We start from the raw sequence: 20,079 nt of genomic DNA, 5'->3' as shown, positions 1-20,079 counted from the left end.
AGGAACTGTGCTGGGGATGGATAGGGCCAGTTACTCTCTCCCTGATAAATAAAAGAGAATCACAACATTAAAAGTAGGGGTGTACATTTCATTTAGGATACAAAACATTTTGTGCCCCAAACAGGCCATTTCAGCTGTTTTATAGCCAAAACAAAACACCCAATGCTCAAAACAGAAAATTTTGTAGCTGAAACAAAATGTCCCTGTTTCAGATACAAAACGTTTTGTTGTTTCGGCTGTTTTGGAACTCCATTTTGCAATTGTGAAAAGTCTTTCTCCTTCAGTCTCTATTTTGAGTTTTGACATCTGTTTGAATTTCTGGCCCTTCCAGCCTGCTGATTGGCCAGTGAAAGCATGGGCTGATCTGCTAGCAATTGCCTCCTTATTCCTTTTAAGGAAATGTAAGGGTAAAATTTACCCTCATTGGCCAGTGGGGCAGTGTGCACACTGTGTTGGGCAGTATGCATTTCATTGTTGTTGTTTCACACTGTTGTGTGTGGATCAATTGCATTTCTGAGGGGGATGTGGATGTGCATGACCTTTAGAAATCTGCCTGGTTCTTTGCAAAGCTCTGCTGTTGTTGTTGATGTCTTATGTTGGTGTTATTTGGGGTGGATTCGGGGCAGAAAGAGGGCTTTGGGGGCAGAAGAGTGGGCCAGGTGGTAGTGCCCCAATGGGTCCCTGCTGCCACCCAGATTCCAAAGGAATTGGAAAAGGGCTGATTTTTAAAGACTTTCTGGAGTTTACATGTCTTTGAGGCAAATTCGGGGGAGAAAGGGATCCGGAGGGGCAAAACAGTGGGTTGGGTGGCAGTGCCCCAAAGGGTGCCTGCCAAAACCTAGATTCCAAAGGAATAGGGCAAAGGGCTGATTTCTTAGGAATTGTTGAAGTTTACGCGTCTTTAAGGTCCCCCCCGCCAGGGAATAATGGAGGTTTCAGCAGACCCATAACTCCACCTGGGGGGCACCTGGGGGTCAGGAGCACGTGGTGGTATAGTGCACATAGGGTGCCAACTACCCCCATGGGTTGCTGGGTTCTGTTGTTTCTGAGGTGTTCTGAGTGTAGATTCTCTGGTAGCATATGAGATTTTCAATGACAAACCATGAATCCACTCTCATATGCTACCAGAGAATCTACACTCAAAACATCTCAGAAACAACAGAACCCAGTACCCCTTGGGTTAGCAACCCATGGGGGTGGTTGGCACCCTATGTGCTCTACACCATCATTTGCTCTGGGTCACCCCGGTGCCCCCCAAGTGCAATTATGGGGCTGCTGAAACTGCCATTATTCCCTATGGGAAAAAACTTTAAAGAAGCGTAAACTCCATTAAATCTTTTAAAAATCAGCCCTCTGCCATATTCCTTTGAAATAATTCTGGCAGCTTCCTTGCCCCCACTGGGCACTACCACCCACCCTACTCTGCTCTGGGCCACCCCTTTCTCCACAATGTGAAGCGATACTTTTGCTGAAACCTCCATTATTCCCTATGGGATGGGGAATGGTGGCAGCTTCCATCCATTGGGCACTACCACCTCTACCCACTAGTTTTGCCCTGGGGTTGTTTTTTAAAATCCAAAATGTTTCAGATTTGGATTTTGCCATTTTGAACCAAGAACAAAATTGGGGTGTTTCGGATATGCTGATTTTGAACAAAGAACAAAATGGGGATGTTTTGGATTTGGGCCAAAAACAAAATAGAAAAAAACAAAAACAAAATGCACAACCCTAATTAAAAGGTGTCTCTTTGCCATGTTAGCAGGATATTGATTTGAATTTTTTTTAACATGTTCCATTGTTTAGTCAAGTCTGAGAACTAAAGAGGCCTTCCCCATCAAAGGGGAGGTCTTCTATGTTGTGTCTCATGTCTGGTTGGAGAGAAAAATAATGGAACCAAGCATGATGCTGAAGAGAAACAGAGCTGGCCAATGTATGAGATTCTGTTTCCATAGATGTTTTGTGGTGCTTAAATGTTGGCATGTAATGTCCACAGACTTGGACGATTTCTCCTTAAACTTCATTTGGAGTTCATCAGGCACCTCCTCAAAGTCATCCTCTTAAATTTCCCAGACCAAATAATGAAACTTAGCCATGCAGGCCATATAATTTGCTATTTTCATTGAAGGTGAGGAGGAGCAATAGATCTTTTGGCGAACATAATCTAGTTTCCTGCCTTTCTTGTCAATTGGTGCAGAGTGTTTATGTCTCGACATTGCCCATTGCATAGTCTAAAACCAGCAAGCTTGGTGGAGGGTGTTTAAAAAGAAACTTACAATCATCTTCTTGTAAAATTCTTGTTAAAATTCTCCAGTCATCTGGATGTAGATGTGGGAGTAGATGGAATATCTCTTGCTGATTTAGCTGAGTTAATTAAAACTGGTAGCATGGGAAGTGCTGCAGGAAGTGCAGCTATAGCAGAGATCATGGACAGGGTTCTTCTCGGACCAGAGATTTCCATTCTAAGCCAAAAACCTTAACCATCTCAGCAATCAGTATTCAGCAGGACATAGTCTCCTCAGTTAGAGAGTTGGAAGGATTGTTTGGGACATTATCATCAAGAGGAAGATGCTGAGGAAGAAATGTACTCATCTGAATTTTGTGTTTCTGGAACAGGAGATGTTTCCACAGTAGTTGCAGAAGAAGTAGGTTGTCTGTTAGGAGAAGCTGGTTGTACTGGCTCACCGGACTGTGTCACAAGAGGCTGTGGCACAGAAGGGGATGCTTAAAAGATGAGTCCCTGTGTGTAGGAAATGCTTGACTTTGAGGAGTGATGGTGGATTTCATTCTCTTAAGCTTCCACAGTTTGAACTCCTCATAATCATGAGGAAGAGATGGAGTAGGCATATAGAATGGGTTCGTAAACCTTCCCATCCTCCTGATGTACGCTGGATCCAGAGCCCCGGGGAGCTCCAATAATCTACCCTTCTTCTGTAATAGAATAGGCTGGGAGTGAAAAGTGGAATCTTTCTTTCCAGGGATGGGTAGGAAAGTAAGATGGGAAGCATGCCAGAGTTGCTCTTGCTGAGAAGCAGAAGGTGTGTTTGGAATTTATAGAGTGTTGGAACCATTCTCTTCATCAATGTCAACTCTATAAGGAAAAGCCTTTAAATGTTGATCCAGAAGGCATTTTTATTGGCAATCCAAGGGAGGAATTGATGTCCTGAAGTAGAGGAAAGTTCTTTGATGCAGATGGTGTCAACAGAAAATGGGATCTGAAGACATGTGACATTGAGACAGTTGAAGATGTGAGAGGCTCTTTGGCTGATGCACATGTAGTTGGGAGGTGTATTGAAGTCAACATCGATGAGGTGGATCCCGAAAGATGTGGTTAGTAGGTCAGGCATTCAAGTCGGCATCTGAACAGACACTGGTGTCAGGGCTGGCATGGACGGTTGACGGGTGATCAATCGTTTCAATTATCTACGATGAAGAGGATGAATGAAAGTGGATAACTTGTAAAATGGATGGAGAGGGTGCTTGATGGGTCTCCAGTATCATTGATGCCAACGAAGAAGAAAACTGACGAGCTGATGTTGAAGCAGATAGATGCATTAACACCAAGGTTGATGTTGAGGTGAATGGTTGAGTTGGTGTTGGCAACAGCGGACCAAGGATGAGGAGCAAATCCCGAGGGAGGCATCACAAGGGTAGTTGAGAAGGAACAGAGGGAGAAAGTACTCTGTTGCCGAAAATACCAAGCGTGCTCCACATGTGAACGGTAGAGCCTCAGAGCACTTGAGGAGCTTGAAATACTTCCATGGGGAATATTGTGCCAGCGCAAAGCTCACATTGTGAAGGATACTGGATCACCATTAAGATGGATGTCTTTCGGTTGATGGTTGTATTTTTAAAACAAATTTTGCACTTATGTTTAATAATATGAGTTTTGAAGTCTATTTATTTCTCCAACATATATTTGTCATAGATGAGTATTTCATCTACCTAAAAAGTATTTCATATTTCAAAACAGTTGTAAACGATTATAAAAAATGAAGACAACAACAAACATGGAGGCAATGATTCTGCTTAAGTCTCTATCTAAAGTAAAAGCTTGATTAACTTGAAAAAACGTTTTCAGCAAACGCCTAACACAAGAACCTGTGGATCTCCACAGGGAAGGACACTGAAAAGGCCTTGTCTCTTGCCCCAGCTAATCTCATCATATTTAATCTCTCATGATAGCAATAGCAATAGCACTTACATTTATATACCGCTTTATAGTCGGAGCTCTCTAAGCGCTTTACAATGATTTAGCATATTACCCCCAACATTCTGGGTGTTCTATGATGATAGAACAGAGATCAGAGACAGTAGCTGATATCCAGATTAACGCAGGTGGATATCACTCAGGTGTTCTCTAAAGGACTACTTAATTACAGTAGGACTGTAATTAAGTACTACTCAAAACTACTCAAGAGTAGTTTTATCTGGGTGTCAGCCACTCATAAAGCTTGGACAGATTTGTATGGGAGAAGGCAGATCTTGAGGTAACCTAGTTTTAAGCTGGTAGGTCTTTAAAGACTAAATCCAACATTTTAAATCCAGCCTGGAAACAAACAGGAAACTAGCTTACCTGGAAAAAGATCAGAGTTATATTGTTTGTTGGGCACCAAACAATCTGGCAGTCACATTTTGGGACAAACTGCAGTTTCTGAACTGTTTTTAAAGGCAGTCCCATGCAAAAGGCACTGCAATAGTCCAGCTGGGAAGCAACTTGACATGAATGTTTGCCTGATCAGTCTTCTCTGGAAAAGGCCATAAGTGGTGACTCAACCAAAGATTGTAAAAAGCACTTCTGGCCACAGTTGCCATCTTTGCATCCAGGACAGAGGCTTAATCCATGAGCACATCCAGGCAACTACTTTGCTCTTTTAGAGTGAGTGCAAACCTATTCAATACAGGTTGTCCATGCTCTGCCAGTTCACCAGAACTTATAACCTCCATCTTGTCTAGATTTGGTTTGCTTGCTTTAATCCAAGCCTGAACTGATGTCAAAGACTGATTTTTTTACTTCCACTAATTCCCTGGGATCTGAAGATAGAAGGGAAAGGTACGGCTGTGTGTCATCAGCACCCTGATAAGACCTCAGTCCAAACCTCTACATAAGAACAGCCCTGCTGGATCAGGTTCAAGGCCTATCTAGTCCAGCATCCTGTTTCACACAGTGGCTCACCATATATCTCTGGGTAGCCCACAGGCAATAGGTGAGGGCATGCCCTCTCCCCTGCAAATAGTATTTAGAGGTATCATGCCTCTAAAGCTGGAGTGGCCTACAGCCATCAGATTAATAGCCATTGATAGACTTGTCCTCCATGATTTTATCCAAGCCCCTTTTAAAGGCATCCAGGCTGGTGGCTGTCACTATAACTAAAGGTACAGAATTCCATACGTGGTCCACTAATTCCACATAATTAATTATGTGTTGTGTGAAAAAAGTACTTCCTTTTGTTGATCCAGTTCCTAAGGAAGTCCTATCCTACTCTGGATAGCCTGACAACAGTTTCATATAAATGCTGAAATACATGGGAGACCAGGTGTAATCTTGTGGCACCCCACAAGTCAAGCAAGCAAACTTAAGCTTATTGCTTTCAATGAGACTTATTAAGGAAAACTTTAGTTAGTTTGGAACTGATGACACTTAAGATGGAAATACATGTTACAAGGTTCCCAATCCACTTTTTACCATGTAATGCTAGAGCAGGAGTAGTGGAAGGAAATGGTGTGATTCACCCTTAGTCCAATTACCTAACACTTTTCTCTGGAAAACCTCATTCTTTCCCCACATTTACCCACAGCTGGGTTCCAATAGCAGAAGCCTAACTGAAGGGAAAGACAATCTAGGGGGCATTTGCAGGAAATAATCAGTAGCATTCTTCTTACATTTATATAATAAGGGTTAGAGCTGAGCACTCCATACTAACAGATTATCCTTGGTAAATGTTCCTGCATTAAAATGCATATAATATGTAGTTCCATCCTTAATCAGAAGACTATTAAAATACTACTTTATGGCACATATTTTTATTTATATTGCTTCCGCCTTATTTAAAATACCATTAAACAAGCTGAAGTTCAGTTACATTTTTGTTCTGGCTTGTCTATTCTAGTGAGCTGGAATAATTGCAGCTCACATTATATACCCATTCAGATTTATTCTTTTTGATGAAATGGTCTTCTTGAGTAGCTGTGCAAATGAGATTATGATATTCAGCAACTACAGAATAACATACCTCTGTGTAGACAATAGCTGTCATCCAAAAACGCTTGCTAGGCCTTGGGACGGAGAGCATGGCCCAAAGGAAGATAAGGATGGGAAGTACAAGGGTAATCATGGAGGCAGAGACCATGTGATTAAGAATAATTACAAAGTAACACACCATTTCTGAACGGGCTACAAGGGTATTATATAGAGCATAAACAAGTAGCAAAAAGCGAGGTTGGGTAGAGTAGAACTTTTCGGACTCTTCTAGTTCTTCATCTTGGAACATTCTGTGGGAACAAAATTAGGTCACATGCTTTGATCTGTAAATATTTTAACATATATTGTCTAGTACAACAAAATAGTCTGACAAGTTAGAACATTCTACTTAAAAACAGGGCATGATTCAAAGAACCGCACAAATTCCACGTAGGGAATTTGCCTCTCCCAGTGGAGAGACATTGGTTTTGGAATTATGTCTCTCGAACAGCTACGTCATATGGCAACTATGCCATATGACAAGCCACCTAAAAACTGTATCAGAGCGCTCAAATTAAATTTCACAAAGAGTTTATGATGCCTCATGTGGCTCTGCCGTTCAAAAAGAAAAAGAAAACCCTTGGAGACAATTAAAGTACATTTTAAAATACCAGCCAAAGAATGAGAGATCAGATTAAACCTCTGAGCCTTTTAACCTGTCACAATATTAATATATGAAAGAGTTTAAGATATGATTTTTAAAAATTAAAGATGTGCAACTTTTCTTTTAGATGCATGTATTTGTGTAAATACACAATGTAAAACACCACATATGTGAAATAGTACATTTGCTTTATACAATGTGTGAACGAGCTCTTAAATGATCAACAAATTCCTGGAAGTTCTTGCTCAGTGCCCAAATCACCCAAAAAACAAAGCAAAGCAAACCTAGTTTGCCTTGATGTACAAATTATATTGCAAACAAGTTTGATTCTGCTCTACATTTGTGAGTAGCAAAGGAAACTTTATCAAAACAGTTTCATGATCTCAGGGCATATAGGGCAGTTATGTTGTTTATGCTAAGTAGGTCTAAGTAAGTATGGCCAGAGCCCGGACTACAAACTGTTAGGGAATCTTATGCGTACCACTGTGGTCTCCTGGAAGCAAGGGCAGGGTAAAAGTGTAATGAATTACATGTACTGGTATAATACTCACTGATAACCAAATAAATCTTAATTTGTCATATTAATCAGAAACAGCTTATCATCATGACAATAATTCTCATTACTAGCCAAAACCAATTATTATTTCCTCTATAGGCATGAACATGGCTGTAAGCTCATTGATTCTTACTTGTTGAGAAGCAGTTCACTTGCAGTCAGCTCATGTGTCAAAGGAGGGAGTATAAGATCTCCTGATTTTTCAGACTGATTTTCATCTGGGCTCACCATCATAAGGTTTTTGTCAGAGGAGCCATCTTGGGAACCCTCTAAGGGAAAAAGCTCCAAGCTCACAGCCTTGCTGTATGAAGGAGGTGGTTCAGCAATGCCATCCAGAGCAGAATAGGATGGCATATCTGTATCAGAAGTGTATGCAGCCCCTTCGGAATCCATACAGTAATCTTCCATATCATGCTCCTGTCTTGATGCCATGTCCGCTCCTTCTTCGTGTTCCTCCCCTTCAACTTCTTCAATGGTTTCTGCTGTCCCTTGGCGAGAATACAGCATGGTGATTTGGGTAGCTTCACTGTTAAGTGCAAGCGAAGAATATTTTTGTCAATTTCTTATTTCAGGAATTTAATCAATTTATGTTTGACTATTGCTGGACTTTAATATTAAGCCAGTGGGGAGAAAAATTACCATGGTTTAGAGATCAAGAACAAGTAATGGGATTACATAATCTTCCCAACCTTCCCTTCTCTGGGGAATAAATTTCCCCCTTCTGACTGAACCATGTTTAAGCTTTTTGTCAGCACTGTGACTAATGCTATTCAAGATGTTGGCTTAATGAGGATTTGAAGGCAGCACTTCAAGCACTTCGTTAAATGGCGGGGAGAGAGGCATTCAACTTAGAAACTTCAGATCAAAAGTGTAAGGAAAGAAAAAGAAATTGTAAACCCCTCCCACCAACCCCCCCATCACCAAACCAACTCTAACGCAGAAATACTGTATAAACAAGAGGTATCCTTCTGTGTAAATAACTTATTCACTCATCCCCCACATACAAAAACACTTACAATTTTTTACATTGCAAAAAAATACAATCGTTATAGTAAACAGTGGACAATGTACAGTATACATGGAATAAGCACCTTGATACTATACTACCACTGTCAGCAGATGATGAGGACATATCCATGTTGTACATTTTACGAAGTCTAGGTCGTGCACGCTCACTTGTTTTAGGAATAGGGTCTGGTCCATCTAAATCATCAAGAGTTGACTGCCTTGACAACAATAGTGTGGTTGCTTCAGTGCAGCAGCTAGCAGAGCAAACAGTTACAAAGATAGTGTTAAAGCACCAACAGCACGTTGACATGGTTCAGTAGCAATTGTGTTTGGCTTGCCATAAACAATACAAAGAAACAGACAAATGTTCTGAGAGGGCATAAGTAGCTCATTGGTGCTAGAATGTACTAGTTCTTAATCAGAACAAGGTTATGATAATTACACAGCCAGCATGGTGTAGTGGTTAGAGTGCTGGACTAGGACCAGGGAGACTCAAGTTCAAATCTCCATTTAGCCATGAAACTAGCTGGGTGACTCTGGGCCAGTCACTTCTCTCTCAGCCTAACCTACTTCATAGGGTTGTTGTGAAAGAGAAACTCAAGTATGTAGTACACTGCTCTGGGCTCCTTGGAGGAAGAGCGGTATATAAATGTAATGATGATGATGATGATGATAACAACAACAACAACAATAGAAATCCAAATCTGAGAAACCATACTATGTCAGACTTTCATATGCTTTATTGATATTCATATTTTAGAAAAGGTTCATTATTTTGTCTGAAACCCCAAACTCAATTATTTACTGTTCCCATTACTATTCAGTAATAATGCAAGCAGCGTTTGACTTTATGCTAAGAAGAATAATCTAAACACATTCACGTTTTTTTTTAAAAAAAATTACTTTTCTTATTTTAAAAAGACATGAAAATCAATTTATAGAATTGTACTATAAACATGGTATAAGTAGAGACCCATGTCTCCTTGATTTATCAGAACAATAGGACAATGGAAGCATGTGCCAGGATTCAGCTGTTGAAAACAGTTAGGGTTTTAGAGCCAACACTCAATGAAACAGACCATACTAGGGAGTGGGGGTGGGGTAGGGAACAACTAAGCAAGTATTATGCTGCTGGGTCTAAGATTTTTGAAAAGGACAGAAAAGTATGTTATAGTAAGTTAACAGAATAAATTTTATTTATTTATTTTCATATTTCTTGACATATGCATCCCTAGGCAGTATACACAAGTTAAAATACATCAAATATAAAATCAGGATAAAATGATTAAAATAATTTTATTATATAAAACCACTTAAAATTGATTAAAAGTCTGGGAAAACAGGTATGTCCTGATATCTCCAGATGATCTTAATAGGTGGGAGGATTCATGACAAAGGAAATGCTCTTTTGAATACTTTGGATCCAAGCCATTAAGGGCTTTATAGGTAATAACCAGCACTTTGTATTTCATTCAGAAACATACCAGCAGCCAGTGCAGTTCTTTTAATATTGGTGTTATATGGTCTCTTTGGGTTATCCCAGAGACCAGGCTGCTGCCCTGTGCACTAATTGTAGTTTCCAAACTATGTAAAAAGGCAAGTAGTCTATGTAAAAATGCCATATAATGTGTTTTACATTAGTCAAGTCTGGAGATTACCAGCATATGTTTTAAGGTCATTCTCCAGAAATGGACTTAGCTGTGGTATCAGCCAAAGCTGATAAAAAGCACCCCTGTCTGTTTCCTCAACCTGAGGAACCAGGGAGGGTTTTAGATCCAGAAGCACTCCCAAGCTATGTGCTTGTTTTTTTCTGGGGGAGTGTAACCCCCTCCAGAACAGGTAGATCTAAACTATCTCTCACGTTCTGACCTTTAACACTCAGTACCTCCATCTTAGTTGGATTCAATTTCAGTTTGCTATCCCTCATCTAGTCCATTACAGTGGTCCCTCGACCTACGAACTACTCGACATCCGATGTTTTCGAGTTACGAGCGACAAAAAAGACCGGAAGTAGTTGCCGGTTTAGATTCAGCTTACTCGACCTACGAATTTTTAGATGCGGTTTCCTCGACTTACGAATGTTTCCAGACCTCCGTGGTGCGCTCTTTGACTTACGAAAATTTCGACCTCCGAACATGCGTTCGGAACGGATTAATTACGTAAGTCGAGGGACCACTGTACTGCCTCCAGGCAGGCATTTAGGGAAGTAATGCCATTTCCTGATGAAGTTCATATGGAGAAATTGATTTGGGTGTCATCAGCATATTGATAACATCCTGCACCAATTCACCCAATGATCTTTTCCAGCTGTTCCATGTAGATGTTAAAAAGCACTAGTGGAGACTGTATTCCACGAGGCTTTGTGGAACTGCATAATTTAATTTTTGCTTTGCAGAGCAACAGACTCTGAGTGATATCATATGGAATCTGCCAGAGAGATAGTAACGGAACCACTGTACAACAGTGCCACTCAATCCCAACTCCCTCAGGTGACCCAGAAGGACACCACTGTCAATAGTATTGAAAGCCACCAAGAGATCCAAAAGGATCAATTTAGTCACACTCCCTCTATCAATAGTCAGTTGGAGATCATCTATCAAGCTGACCAAGGCAGTCTCAACTCCATAGGCCTGCCTAAAAGCCAGTTTGAAATATATCTAAGTAATCTGTTTCTTCCAAGACTGCCTGGAGCCTAGAGGCCACAACCTCTTAATCACCGTGCCTAACCATGGAAGACATAGACCTGTCTCCAGTCTTCCATGGAAGACTTTCTCCTGTCTTCCAAACCTAATTGGCTACCTCTGAGGGATCCAGTGTAGGTTTATTCAAATAAGTTTAATAATAGCCTCCTTAAGGCAATTATCTCTGCCTTTCCCTCAGAGATGCATTTATAATATTTACCAGACCCTCTCTGATAATTCAATTACCAAGCTGGACAAGGGTCAAGAAAACAGGTGGCAGGACATTCAGTCCGAAGCAGCTTGTCCACTTCCTCAGGAGTCACAAACTGGAAGTGATCCAATCTGATCCCTTATAGTAAGTTAACAGTGAGATTTTGATGAAGAAAAAATTAATCCCTGCACACAATTAACCAAACAAAGGTTGTCCTACCAGAACATGTTGAGACATTACACATAAAAGACACATACATTTGATGTAAAGGCCTTCTAAAAGGGCTTTTAAATTTTGTTTTCACACTATGAAGCTCTTTGTGTACTTTTTCTGCTGCATTAAATGTTTTAAATTAATTTTATCCTATATTTTATATCTTTGTTAGCTGCCTTGTGCCAATTAGGAAATGTGGAATATAAATTGTTAAAATAAATATATGTTGGGCCTAGTAATTGCTTCTTTAACCCACTTTCCCAAAATGGTGTGCGGTTTAAAGTAACTACAAATGACACAACACTGCAGTCCATGGATATTTATGAAATATTCATTTGCTGGTCAATGACCGAATAAACTTATAACCTAACCTAAAATATTCCAGATATTCACATATCTAGAGAAAGTTTGGGTGATATAGAAGTTTAATAAATAAATAAATAAATAAATAAATGTCTGTTGAGAACAACTGCATGGAAAGCAGCATTCAGCATGGACTGTTGATTAATTTCAACAACTTTAAAAGGTGAAATATATCCTCCTCCTAAAATGACATAGCAGTTAGAAAAAGAAAATCAGTGCAGAAATTATAATTGAAGAGTTGGACAGATTTTTCTGCTGTCACATTTTAGCACAAAAGAAACAAATGGCTCAAATGCAAGTGCTGATGATCATCCTATCTTATGTGATCTACATAACAATGGGCCAACCCCATGGCCTCATGCCAGGGGGTGGTGGGGTGGCTGTTTCCCCCCCCTTATATATTTGCTTGTGGACCGTTGGTCCGTTGCTCACTAGGGATGTGCATGGAACCGGCTGGCCTGAATTGGACTTGAACCTGACCAGGCCAGTTCGGTCCACCACCCTTCAAAACGCCCCCCCCCCCCCTGGTATGATTTGGTCTGGGGGGTTCATGACCATTAAAAAAAATTAATTTTTTTTTAACCTTCTCCCCCTTTGTGGGGCTTCATCCACTGTGGCGGGAGTGTGTGTATGTCAGTGAACATCCCCCTGCCCCCTCGCTGGCCTCTCCAATCACCGCCACGGCCCATCCAGATCCTCTTTTTTGGCCCATTTGGGTCTTGGTAGATCATCACGGCAGCCATTTTGGAGGCTGCTGCACATGCGCAAATGGCCTCTGTGAGGCCTGGCATGGCCCAGGGCCTCGCAGAGAGCATTTGCGCATGTGCGGTGGCCATTTTGTTTTTGGCAGCCATTTTTTAAAAATGACGGGCCTTGCAGAGGCCATTTGCGCATGTGCTGCAGCCTCCAAAATGGCCACGATGATGATCTACCGAGGCCCAAATGGGCCAAAAAGGAGGGTCTGGATGGGCCGTAGTGGTGATTTGAGAGGCTGGTGGGTAGAGGGGCAACCTTCGTGGAAACCCCCCACCCCGCAGCCCACAGGAAGTCCCCCAAAGGGGGTGAAGGTTACATTTTTTATTTTTTTAAAAAAATCACGAACTTGCGTGGGGGTTTGGTTCTGATCTGGACGGAACTGAGGTGTGTGTGTTTCAGTTTGACCCCAACCCCCCGAACCGTGGGACTAAACTGCCGAACCCCCAAACCTGTTTGCCCATCCCTACTGCTCGCCTCCCCATTCAGTTTGCCCCAGTTATGGCTCTGGAAAGGAGTGCTGAAGCATTTCCTCCTTCCAAGCCAGTTTGACCTTCAGGACTGCATGTGATGGCATAAAGGCTTCCTTTGCCACTCATTTGAGCAGGCAGTGCAGCGGGGGCATCACAAGCAGCAAGACCCGCATGGCAGTTGGGCCCACTCCGTAGTGAACAAGGCTAGGTCAGCAAGTTCATTCACGTGTCATGGTAGCAGTGGTGGTTCGGTGGTGCAGGGCTGAGGCCCAATTCACAGGGTGTTGAGGTTGCATGGGGGTAGCGGCAACTGGGGGGACATTGGCCACCAATCCCCTCTCCCCACTGGGCTTAGAGGATTTGGGGGGCAGTGAAGGGATCTCCCCCTCCCTCTTTTGGTTTTCGGCCCTTAGCAGCAGAGGCCAGCCTAATGGCCCCTCCCCCATTTTCCTGCTGAGTTCTCCGCCCCCCTTTTTTCCTTGCACATACATGGACATCATTCAGTGGGTCTTCATGGACATCCTGGGCACATCCTGGGCTCGTTATGGGAACTTTAGAATGAGGCCAATGTTAGACCCTGCCCTCTGTTGGGACACCCTGCTAAATGGGTTTTGACTGCTTATTATATCCCCATCACGCCGTGTTGATGGTGATAGGTCCAACAATGGTAATCTACTATCTAAACCTTCAGGTTCTGCGAGTACTTCTGGAATAGGTCAGCCATGGGTTCAACCCCACCTGGTCTGTTCGGAGTACAATGAGAGTCACTGTTCTATGAACCTATGATGGTTCCACCATGCATGTGGGATCTGTGAGGCCAAGCACCCCAGTTCACCTGCAGTAAAGCTCGAGCCTAGGGCAACAGTGCCAGGACCCAACAATCCAACCAGAGGAAGGGCCCTCTTCCAATGCCACCATCTGGCAAAGGGTCCCAGTCCAATCTTAGGATCCTCACTGGTCTCCTAGCCAATTATCCCGATCAGCAGGATGCTAACTATTTGTTGAAGGGTTTTGAAGAGATGAAATGATGCAACACTTATTAATTAACAAACAGCTTCCAGCTGAACAGAAAGGAAATTGTCCGAACACCAGAGGCACAAAAGACCAGCTGCTGATTGACAAAATGATTTTAGAAAACTGCAAGAGAAGAAAAACAAATCTAAGTGTTGCATGGATTGACTACAAGAAAGCCTTCGATTCATTGCCTCACACATGGATACTAAAATGTTTAGAAACAACTGGTGTCAGCAAAAACATTCAGATATTTATTTTAAAAAAGCAATGAGCATGTGGAGTACACAGTTAACAATCAATGGTGAGACACTTGGACAGGTTAGCATCAGAAGAGGCATTTTCCAAGGGGACTCACTATCCCCTCTGTTGTTTGTAATCGCCATGATCCCACTTTCACAAATACTAAACAAAACAGGCCTCGGATACCAAACATCTAAAACATCAAGTACAATAAACCATCTGCTGTACATGGACGATCTGAAGTTGTATGGAAAGTCCCAGTCAGAAATCGAATCACTGCTAAACACTGTCCGTATATTCAACAGCGATATAGCAATGGAGTTTGGACTAGACAAGTGTGCTGCATTAATAATGAACAGAGGGAAAATAACAAAAACAGAAGGAATAGAACTGCCCAATGGAAGCAAGATCAAGAACCTGGAAGAGAAAGAACCTTACAAATACTTGGGCATTCTCCAGGCTGATAACATTGCACACACTGAAGTTAAAAGAAAAATTGGAAGTGAATACATCCGGAGAGTTAGAAAAATCCTCAAGTCCAAACTCAACGGCGGGAACACCATACAAGCCATAAACACCTGGGCTATACCTGTTATCAGATACACTGCAGGAATAATAGACAGGACCCAGGCAGAGCTAGACATGCTGGATCGTAAGACCAGGAAAATCATGACCATCAATCATGCTCTGCACTCCCGCGGTGATGTAGATAGGCTATACCTCCCTCGCAGCTCAGGTGGAAGAGGAATGCTGCAAGTCCATCAAACAGTAGAGGAGGAGAAAAAAGGCCTTGAAGAATATATCAAGGACAGTGAAGAAGATGCACTTCAAATGGTCAATAACGCAAAACTATTCAACACCAATGAAACAAAGCAGGCCTACAAGAAAGAACAAGTCAAGAACCGAGCAGAAAAATGGAAAAATAAGCCCCTGCATGGTCAATATTAGCACAATATAAGTGGAAAATCACCAAGACTTGGCAATGGCTTAAGAATGGTTACTTGAAGAAAGAAACAGAGGGTTTAATACTGGCTGCACAAGAACAGGCACTAAGAACAAATGCAATAAGAGCAAAAGTCGAAAAGTCAACAACAAACAGCAAGTGTTGCCTTTGTAAAGAAGCAGATGAAACAGTGGACCACCTAATCAGCTGTTGTAAAAAGATCGCACAGACTGACTACAAACAAAGGCATGACAAGGTAGCAGGGATGATACACTGGAACATCTGCAAAAAATACAAGCTACCCGTAGCCAAAAATTGGTGGGACCATCAAATTGAAAAAGTGGTAGAAAATGAAGATGTAAAAATATTATGGGACTTCCAACTACAAACAGACAAACATCTGCCACACAATACACCAGATATAACTGCAGTCGAGAAGAAAGAAAAACAAGTTAAAGTAATCGACATAGCAATACCAGGCGATAGCAGAATAGAAGAAAAAGAAATAGAAAAAAATCACTAAATACAAAGATCTACAAATTGAAATTGAAAGGCTGTGGCAGAAAAAGACCAAAATCATCCCAGTGGTAATTGGCGCCCTGGGTGCAGTTCCAAAAGACCTTGAAGAGCACCTCAACACCATAGGGGCCACAGAAATCACCACCAGCCAATTACAAAAAGCAGCTTTACTGGGAACAGCCTATATTCTGCAATGATATCTATAACAATTGACAATAAAATTCAGCCATCCCAGGTCCTTGGGAAGGACTCGATGTCTGGATAAAACAAACCAGTCAATAACACCTGTCTGACTGTGTAAACAAGAAAACAAACAAACAAACAAACAAACAAACAAACAAAAATATCCCGCTCTTCCAGTGCGGTGTACTACATACTTAAGTTTCTCCTCACAAAAACCCTGTGAACCAGGTTAGGCTGAGAGAGAAGTGACTGGCCTAGAGTCACCCAGCAAGTATTATGGCTGAATGGGGATTTGAATTCAGGTCTCCCCGGTCCTAGTCCAGTACTCTTAGAACTATGCCATGCTGGTTCCTCTCAATTATCCCTCAGCTACTGGAATCACTACTGAGTAGGGATGTGTGAAATGATTCAGCTACAAAATGATTTGTACCCAAATCTGGCTGATTTGGGTGATTTGTAGATAAAACAAAGCAACATTATGCTCAGTTGCCCAGATTTAGGTACAAAACAAATCATCTCAGGTTCGGACCCAAAAAATTCAGAGATTTGGACCTCCATTTTGTGGCTAGGTTGGGTTGGCTGGTAGTGCCCAATGGGTGGAAGATACCACCCAAATGTCAAAGTAACTGGGCAAAGGGGTGATTTTAAAATATTTTTAAAAGTTGTTGCATCTTTAAGCTTTCCTCCATAGGGAATAATCAGGATTTCATAAGCCTTATAGCTCCATGTGGAGGGTACCAGGGTAGCCCAGAGAGGGTTGTGGTGGGTGGTAGTGCCCAATGGGTGCAAGGAAAAGAGAGAAATTGGACAAAGGGGTGATTTTTAAAAGTTCATGTGTCTTTAAGCTTTTCCCCATAGGGAATAATGGAGATTTAATCAGCTTTAGTTATAACTCCCGAAGGTGGGGCACCAGGGTGGCCCAGAGTAGGTTTTGTGGGTTGTAGTGCCCAATGGGTGCAAAGAAGCTACCCATTTCAAAGTAATTGGGCAAAGGGGAGTTTTGTTTTTAAGAAATTGAAGTTTTTTAAGAAACTGTCTTTGTGGCAGATTTGGGGCAGAAAAGGGGTTTTGGGGACAGAAGAGTGGGTCAGGTGGGAGCCCCCCAATGGGTGCTTGCTACCACTCAGATTTTAAAAAAATTGGTGAAAGGGGTGATTTTTAATTTTTTCCTGAAGTTTGCGCATCTTTAAACTTTCCCCCATAGGGAATATTTGGGAATTTCAGCAGCCCCATAACTTCATTTGGGGGACACCAGGGTGGTCCAGAGCAGGTTGTGGTGTAGTGCACATAGGGGACTACAAACACCCCCAGAACAAGCCCATGGGGCACTTTCAAATATTGGTGGTAGCTTCCTTGCACCCGCTGGGCACTACCACCCACCCCACTCTTTTGCCCCTGGGACCCCCCTTTTTTTTGGCCCAAATCAATTTTGATTCAGGTTCAGATAATTCAGGTACAAATTGAATCTGGGGTGATACAAGGGGGAGCAGATTCAGACCCAAAACAAATCGAAAAAGTCTATTCGTGCACATCCTTACTACTGGGTATGTTGCCCTCTTTGTGCACATATTCTTGGAAGGCTGTCCTTTTTTCAGACTGCAGTGACAGTGTCCTTCTTTTGGGCTTTTAGGCCAGAAGTCCTTTCCAGCAGCAGATGCTCTCCAATAGGTGTCTGCAGCAAAGGGACCTATCCTCCTCTGATTCGGTGCTAACATGTTTTTTATGCAAATCCAAAACTGACCAGAGGGGCAGGGGTCTGTGTATTAGCCTGTCCCATTCCAGGAATAGACCCATTTGCCCAGTTCAGAAACTTCATAGGTACATGTCCTTGAATCCCGCCCCCTGCCCTCCCTGGTGGGGGCTGCTTATTCGTGCATGCAGATGGCACACTGCTGACTCAGTTCCAGCTCCGGTTGGAGCTACGTAGTACGTTTTTGTGTTTGAGTGAGCCCGTCCAGCTCTTGGGTCCCCATTCTTTTCAGATAGGCATGGCTTCCATGGCCCGTCAGCTAGGTTTTACAGATGTGGAGATTAAGCATATTGGATAGTAGCAGTCCAAGGTTTTTATGAGATATGTGCATTAATTGGTGGTAAATTTCTTCTGATGCTTGTTGCAGGGTGTTCACTTTTGTTGGTTTTCTTGGCAGGTGCTGGCAGAGCGGCAGCTCCAACATGTTTTCTGATTTGGAGCCATTTTGTTGTTTTCTGGGCCTACAGATGAGCCAGCACTTCCAAGATCGGAACCCAGCTCAGTTTGGGGCAGAGAGCATGCATTTGCTGGTTGGGTATGTGGGGTATGCTGTGGAGCCTGCTGCTTCTGGCGTTGTGGGAGTTTAGATTAGTGTCCCACCCACAGTTTTGATAATTCATCTGGGGGAAAATTATCTGACTCAGTGAACGGGCCTTTCACTGATTCAGCAAGCAAAAGTGGATTTTGCTACCATCCGTGCTTGGATTCCTGGGGTGGTGATATTGTGGATGGACGTGCTTCAACACAGGGTCTGGAGGTGTGTGCAGAGTTTGAAGGGGGTGGAAAGACCAAGGAGAAAGATCAATGCAGCCATGGGTAGGTAAGTAATTGTGAACGGGGGCAGCTTCTTTTTGCAACCGAGTATAGTTCATTCCCTCTCCTTACCTTTTCTGGATGGATGGGGTTCATTTGTCCATGAAGGGTTGTGACCTGTATCTGACAGACCTGAAGCAGGGGCTTGCTGACTTTTTGGCAGGGTGTGGGGGAGGAGGGGTGGTGAGGCCAAGCTGGGATGACCTCCCTGTGGCAGGTGCAGTGCAGACTGGGTGGATGAATAGAAGGGGTTGGTAATGCTGAGCACCCTTGGGTGGTTTTGAAAGTGTGCAGTGGTCCATCAGTCCTTAGAGGCTTCCCTAACCTAACCCTTAGAGGCTTCATGACTTGGAGCTGCTATTGGCCATTACATCTACTTCAGGGCTTCACAAACCACCAAGACCGTGCAGCTTCGGGGGGAGGGGGGGTGGACTTTAGAAAGTTGGCAAGAATGAGTAGGAAACAGGCTTGCATCACTTCTACAAGGGTATGTCACCCATAGGAGGCTTGAAGGAGGACATAAAGTCTGACCTCCAGCTTCATATTGCAAGGGGTGGAGTTTTCAATATATCCAGTTAACTAATTTGATATAATTGAAATTGTGGCCGAGAGAGAGAGAGAGAGAGAGAGAGAGAGAGAGAGAGAGAGAGAGATCCTTGCTGCTTGCGGGGTGCAGACAATTTCCACTGAAGGCATGACAAACAAATTTATCCATCTACTGTAAAGCTTAATTTTTCTGCCATAGTTTTTATATGTATTAAGATCTACATGTCTAAAATTACCATGTGTGCTTTAACAAAATACCTGGATTCACTATCACGAGAAGCTGCTGATTCCATACTTGCTGTTCTTTCCGCTTGTCCAGGTTCATAAATTTCATCCAGTCCAGATTCCCTAGAAAGTTTCATCATATGGTTCTGGTAGTACATATGGATACTTTCTCGAGTTGGAACATTCCCCTAAGAATCAAGGGGTGGAATTTAGAAGACAGAGTAAGGTTTTGCTATTCCATGAGATCATTCTGTGAAGTCTGTCAATGGCCTGGTGCAAACATATTTTTAGTAACCCTAACAAGAACAAAATGGCAAGGTGACAGTTTCTCTTTTTCATATAGCGTAAATAAAAGGCCGCTGTTTTAGATTAAGCAAGCACTCTGAGAAACATCTCAATTTAATCCTTTCCTTTCTCCTTCTCTCCCCCTCTACCTTCTTACTCTGCTCCTCTCTTCCTATAGAATCCCTACTATGACAAATTTCTTAACAACAGAAACGGTTAGCAGATAGCATACAACACCCTAGCCAATTAAAAACTCAGGGTCTCAGAACTATGTCACAGAAGTGTTTTGCAACTTGATCAAGTGTTTCCTAAGAGTTTAGCCTGCCCTCAATCATAACTAATATTTAGAAAAGATAAAACATTAAAAACGTCAAGGGTTTTTCATACATTCTTCTTACAAAATGTACTTTCAAAACATTTTGTAAGATATACAGTGCAGTTGCTAAAGTCTATAGAGGTTC

General features: G+C 42.4%; 1 protein-coding gene and 1 long non-coding RNA gene across 16 annotated transcripts in view; one reads left to right on the top strand and one right to left on the bottom strand.

Moving 5' to 3' along the window:
• Nucleotides 1–20,079, bottom strand: part of PIEZO2 (piezo type mechanosensitive ion channel component 2) — a 469,614-nt gene that overhangs the window by 73,527 nt on the left and 376,008 nt on the right. For 14 of the 15 annotated variants that reach the window (XM_053247271.1, XM_053247279.1, XM_053247272.1 and 11 more), the window contains 4 exons: nt 19,367–19,521; nt 8,490–8,660; nt 7,532–7,924; nt 6,231–6,489 (listed from right to left, as the gene is read on the bottom strand). In XM_053247271.1, coding sequence (XP_053103246.1) covers nt 6,231–6,489; nt 7,532–7,924; nt 8,490–8,660; nt 19,367–19,521 — 978 coding nt within the window. The remainder of the gene's footprint in view (nt 1–6,230; nt 6,490–7,531; nt 7,925–8,489; nt 8,661–19,366; nt 19,522–20,079) is intronic. The other variant, XM_053247278.1, reaches the window with a different exon arrangement.
• Nucleotides 1–20,079, top strand: part of LOC128323700 (uncharacterized) — a 46,477-nt gene that overhangs the window by 3,520 nt on the left and 22,878 nt on the right. The gene's annotated exons all lie outside the window — the stretch shown is intronic.

Source organism: Hemicordylus capensis, chromosome 4 (genome assembly GCF_027244095.1).
Source record: "Hemicordylus capensis ecotype Gifberg chromosome 4, rHemCap1.1.pri, whole genome shotgun sequence".
NCBI classification, from domain to species: domain Eukaryota; kingdom Metazoa; phylum Chordata; class Lepidosauria; order Squamata; family Cordylidae; genus Hemicordylus; species Hemicordylus capensis.
This window is presented reverse-complemented; position numbering and strand designations above follow the sequence as displayed.